We start from the raw sequence: 5,551 nt of genomic DNA on the forward strand, positions 1-5,551 counted from the left end.
AGGTAGATTTTGAATAGTTTTTCAAAGAAAAGTTAGCGTAGCTTTCCTCTTTTAACATTAGCTTATGTAGCTTGACATCACAGAACACAAAAACATAAAATAAAATATAAGACAAATAGATGTAGCTAAAGTTAGGCTGCATAAAAAACCAACAACATAAAATATCTACTAGGCATGTTTAAATTGAATTAAATAAAACCCTTTGCGCAAAAATAGAGAGTAAAATGCATAATGTTAGAGAGTAAAAGTGCATAGAAAGCCTCGCTACTTTGCTGTAGAAGAAGTGGATGACTAGATACACTTTTTTAAATTTGTGTGCTATCTCTATCGAATAAGGTAGTTTTCGAGAGTTTTTTCAAAGCAAAATTAGCGTAGTGTTCCTCTTTTAAATCTAGATTATCTCAAAAATAGATTTCGAATAGTTTTTCAAAGAAAGGTTAGCGTAGCTTTCCTCTTTTAACATTAGCTTATGTAGCTTGACATCACAGAACACAAAAACATAAAATAAAATATAAGACAAACGTAACATGAAAAATAGATGTAGCTTAAGTTAGACTGCATAAAAAACCAACAACATAATAATCTAACAGGTATGTTTAAGTTGAATTAAATAAAACCCTCTGCGCAAATATAGGTATGCTAGAGAGTAAAAAGGCATAAAAAGCCTCGCTACTTTGTTAAAGGTAGTTTTTGAATAGTTTTTCAAAGACAGGTTAGCGTAAATTTCCTCTTTAAAGTTTAGCTTATGTAGCTTGACATCACAAAATATAAAACTCAAAAAGACAAGATAAAATATAAGATAAACGCAAAATAAAATATAGATGAAACTAAAGTTAGGCTGCATAAAAAACCAACAACATAATAATCTACTAGGCATGTTTAAATTGAAATAAATAAAACCGTTTGCGCAAAAATAGCTATGTTAGAGAGTAAAAGTGCATAGAAAGCCTCGCTACTTTGGTGTAAAAGAAGTGCATGACTAGATACAACATTTTAAAATCGTGTGCTATCTCTATCGATTAAGGTAGTTTTCGAAAGTTTTTTCAAAGCAAAAATAGCGTAGTCTTCCTCTTTTAAATCTAGATTATGTCTAAGGTAGTTTTTGAACAGTTTTTCAAAGAAAGGTTAGCGTAGCTTTCCTCTTTTAACATTAGCTTATGTAGCTTGACATCACAAAACACAAAACTCAAAAAGACAAAATAAAATATAAGATAAACGTAAAATAAAATGTAGATGAAGCTAAAGTTAGGCTGCATGAAATAAACGGGTAACAATATTTTTCTATGTATGTTTACATTGAGTTATATAAAATCCTCTGCGCAAATAAGGTATGTTAGAGAGTAAAAGTGCATAAAAAGCCTCGCTACTTTGTTAAAGGTTGTTTTTGAATAGTTTTTCAAAAAAAGGTTAGCGTAGTTTTCCTCTTTTAACATTAGCTTATGTAGCTTGACATCACAAAGCACAAAACTCAAAAAGACAAAATAAAATATAAGATAAACGTAAAATAAAATACAGATGAAGCTAAAGTTAGGCTGCATAAAATAAACGGGTAACAATATTTTTCTATGTATGTTTACATTGAGTTAAATAAAATCCTCTGCGCAAATATAGGTATGTTAGAGAGTAAAAGTGCATAAAAAGCCTCGCTACTTTGTTAAAGGTAGTTTTTGAATAGTTTTTCAAAAAAAAGGTCTTTAAAGTTTAGCTTATGTAGCTTGACATCACAAAACACAAAACTCAAAAAGACAAGATAAAATATAAGATAAACGCAAAACAAAATATAGATGAAACTAAAGTTAGGCTGCATATAAAACCAACAACATAATATTCTACTAGCCTAGTTTTCCTCTTTTAAGTTTAGATTATGTAGCTTGACATCACAAAACGCAAAAAGGCAAGACAAAATACAAGGTAAACGTAAAATAAAGTAGAAGTGAAACAAAAGATAGGTTGCATAAATACAAAAACTGCATTGCCAAAAATAGAATTTGTTGTCTAGAAAGACTTTTTAAAGTTTGTTTCTTTCGTCTATTGACTTAGTGAATCGCGATCTGGTTTTTCTTAGGCGCGCTTGTTTCTTAGTTGTTTTTTTTTGTAAAGAAAGTTTATTCAGACGTTTTTTTTACGCAACTCCTTTAACATTATTTTTAACAAAGTATTCTTTTATACGTGTTTACATTGAAATAAAACCCTTTGCGTAAATAGAGATAAATTAGAGAGCAAAAGCCTCACTACTTTGCAGAAGAAGAATTGGATGGCAAGATACAACTTTTTAAATTCGTGTGCTTTCTCTTTTAAGGTACTTTTTGAATATTTTTTCAAAGAAAAGTTAGCGTAGTTTTCCTCTTTTAAGTTTAGCTTACGCAGCTTGACATCACAAAACGCAAAAACCAATAAGGCATGATAAAATACAAGATAAACGTAAAATAAAATAGAAGTGAAACAAAAGTTAGACACCATAAAAAAAAAACAAACAAAAAAAAAAACATAATATACTTCTATGTATGTTTACATTGAACTTAATAAAATCCTTTGTGTAAATATATGAAAAAATAGAGAGTAAGAGTTCATAAAAAAAGCCTCGCTATTTTGCTGAAGAAGAAATGGATGTCTAGATCTTTTAAAATAAGGAACTTTTTGATTTCTTTTTCCGAAAAATGGTTGGAGCAGTTTTCCTTTTTTAAATTTCACTTATGCAGTTTAACATCACAGAAAATATTAATTTGCTTTTTAACAAACTCTTAAAAACATCAGAAGTAATTCTAAATGCAACTCTATTAAAAGTGTTAACAGAATAACAAAACGACTTTTTTTTTTTTTTAAAGATAAAAAAAGTTTGAACTATCTTTAAATAAGAAATGTGAGAACAGTTTAACAGAACTTCTTGTTTATTATGTATTTAGCGAAACAGATAAATATATTTGCAAAAGCATAGAGAAAACAAACTACACAAAAGGCCCATCTTTATTGCCAAACTGAACAAACTTTTCTAAACTACATAAATGGTCTCACTATATTGCCATATTGAACAAACTTTTCTAAACTACCCTCTTTTTGAATTTTTAGCTTCATGTTTTTAATTTTGTCTTTAATATGGCTTCGGTAGGAGTACTTTTGCAAGACATGAATGAGCTTGTCACTGCTATGATTTGCCAAGATGCCAAGGTAATCTTTGTACGAGCAACTTGAGCTTACATCTGTAAACACGTCTTGCAAGATGTATGCCAACACTAAAGCTGCACATCGAGGAAAACTTCTGGTGTTGAACCATTCGTTGTGGCCAGGGCAAGCATTCAGCTTTTCAACTATTTCATCTAAAATTTTACAAACTCAAGTCATAACACAAAGAGATTAAATCGAATATTCATTTGGTTCTGAAGCATGACAAGATTAATTTTGTTTTTTTATTTGTTTTTTTTGTTGACCTTATTGTTTGCACTGATAGCAATAACTGGTTTTTGAAAGATTACCTAATTGGCATTGGCTAACTTCTGCTTTGTTTTCCTTTGTTCTTGGCTGAGTTGATCCTGAAATAAAATAAAACCATGTTCATTTTTCTAATTCATAAAAAAACCATCAACAGTTTCTAAGTGTTAGAGATAATAACAAGCTGTGCATGATTTCTAACGGTGATGTTTCTAACTTCATCATTAGAAATCGGGTAGACACAACTTTCTAAAAGTGCACTTAGCAATGATGGCTAGTTTTTATTAACAGTTAACCATCTGAAATTGTGCAAGAAGAGGTTTGTGTTTATATATGTTTGTATAAATTAGGTTTTACATTACCGATGTGTTCTTGAGTAAAAGATGGCATTTCCAACTTGATTTTTTTTCTTCTTGGATCTTTTACTTCTAAAACATAATCAGTTTTAGTATCATTCACTTGTGTAAACATTTAAGCAATCACAGAATTAGTCCTGCAACAAATACATACACACTTCTGTGTTGTTTTTTTTGTTTTTTTTTTTGTTTTTTTTATTGTTTTTCTTTTTTTTTTTTTTTTTTACAGCTTTAACAATAACAATAGGGCAAGGAGTTAATTTGGGCATTTTTATTTTTTGAAAGCGTGTTGAGATTTGCATAAAAATCAAAAATCAAAAAGAATTTACCTCTGGATGTACAAGCAAGACTTTGGCTAAATAGACTACCAACAGATTGAACAGCACCAGGTGAGGGCTGTTTTTCAAGAACAGTACCAGCCTGTTGGACTGGAACAGCTGAAAGAAACAAACTGGGTTTGGCCATCGTTTGCTGACGAGCAACAAGATTAGGAGCCAGAGGAACAGAAAAGACCTCTTTTGAAGGATTAAAAACAACTTGCAGAGAAGGAGCAACATGAACAGGTTTGGCAACCACTTGCTTATGAGCAGGTTCAAGAAGAGCAGGTTCAAGAAGAGCAGGTTCAAGAAGAGCAGCTTCAGGAGGAGCATGGAAAACACGTGTGACAGCCATAAGATTATCTTGCTGTGAAGCAACATTAGACACTGTTTCCAGCAGAACAGAAAAGACCTCTTTTGAAGGACTGAAAGCAACTTGTTGAGCAGGAGCAGCAGAAACAGGTTTGGCAACCACTTGCTCACTAAAGTAAACTGGAGAAAGTTGTGCATGGTGTTCAATAAAATCCGGTTCATCAGGAAATAATGTTAATGCAAGAGGAGAACAAGCTGTGCCAACAGGAACAGCTAGAGTCTGATCTACATCCATACAAACAGCTTGTTCATTAGGAACTAGTTGTGCAAGAGCAGAGGATAGTTCAAGAACTGGACCAGCGATTGTTTGTTCAGAAGGAACAGACGAAACAGGAGTTGAGCTAGGTTCACACAAGAAATCTACAACATGTTCGTTGCTGTCCTCTAAAGGAGCATTGTTTTCTACAGCTGGAGAAAATGGAACCACTGTGGTACAACCGAAAGTAGCAGCACATTCTTCAGAGTCAGAACCGGAGTCTGAATCTTCCTCAAAAATGTCCTCAACATCATGAAAACCGTACTCCTCTGCATTAGTTCGGAGCCAGTCCATCACATCCTTCTCCTCCTTTGGTGGTCTCTCAGACTTTTCAACAGTCAAAGACTCTATGACTCCGAAGGACTGTCCGATGCCCAGGGCAAAGCGCAACTCCTCTGCAGCGTTCCACTGGGACACATAAAAGCTATCCATTGTGTGTCTGCTGTGCTTCATGTAGAGTGTAGCAAACCGCTCGCGATCTTCTTTGCTGTTGTTGGCAAAGTAAGTGGCTATCGAACCGCGAATGCAAGTGGGAGTAAGACGCTTCATGGGAATGTTTACTTGGCTTTTTCTGAAGCAGGACGTCAGGCTAGAGGTGATAGCAGAGGAACCCATCTGGTAAACAGGCACTCTAGTTGCACCTAGTGTCACACCTTCGTCTTTGTTGGCTCTCACCGAAGGAAAAAGGGGCCTGTAGCAGTCGCTCAACTCCAAAACAGTCTTGGTGTCTGCAGCCATGTAGTGAGAGTCGTTGACAAGAAGGTCTCTGTATCTCAGCAAATAAATATCGATCAACACTTTCAAGTCGTTCGGCACTAGAATGT

General features: G+C 33.5%; 1 protein-coding gene across 1 annotated transcript; it reads right to left on the reverse strand.

Annotated features, from left to right (window-relative positions):
- Positions 1 to 2,961: 2,961 nt before the first annotated feature.
- On the reverse strand, positions 2,962 to 5,475 carry LOC149887390 (uncharacterized). Its single transcript, XM_090091047.1, has 4 exons — positions 4,112 to 5,475; positions 3,789 to 3,854; positions 3,471 to 3,527; positions 2,962 to 3,314 (listed from the first exon to the last, which is right to left on the reverse strand). The coding sequence occupies exons 1-4, from the start codon at positions 5,463 to 5,465 to the stop codon at positions 2,995 to 2,997; spliced, it is 1,797 nt and encodes a 598-aa protein (XP_089947173.1). The 5' UTR covers positions 5,466 to 5,475; the 3' UTR covers positions 2,962 to 2,994.
- Between the last annotated feature and the right edge of the window lie 76 nt (positions 5,476 to 5,551).

This window comes from Hydra viridissima, unplaced genomic scaffold (assembly GCF_058129835.1).
Source record: "Hydra viridissima isolate aposymbiotic clone 2 unplaced genomic scaffold, HvirCarnegie_v1 scaffold_6, whole genome shotgun sequence".
Classification (NCBI taxonomy): domain Eukaryota; kingdom Metazoa; phylum Cnidaria; class Hydrozoa; order Anthoathecata; family Hydridae; genus Hydra; species Hydra viridissima.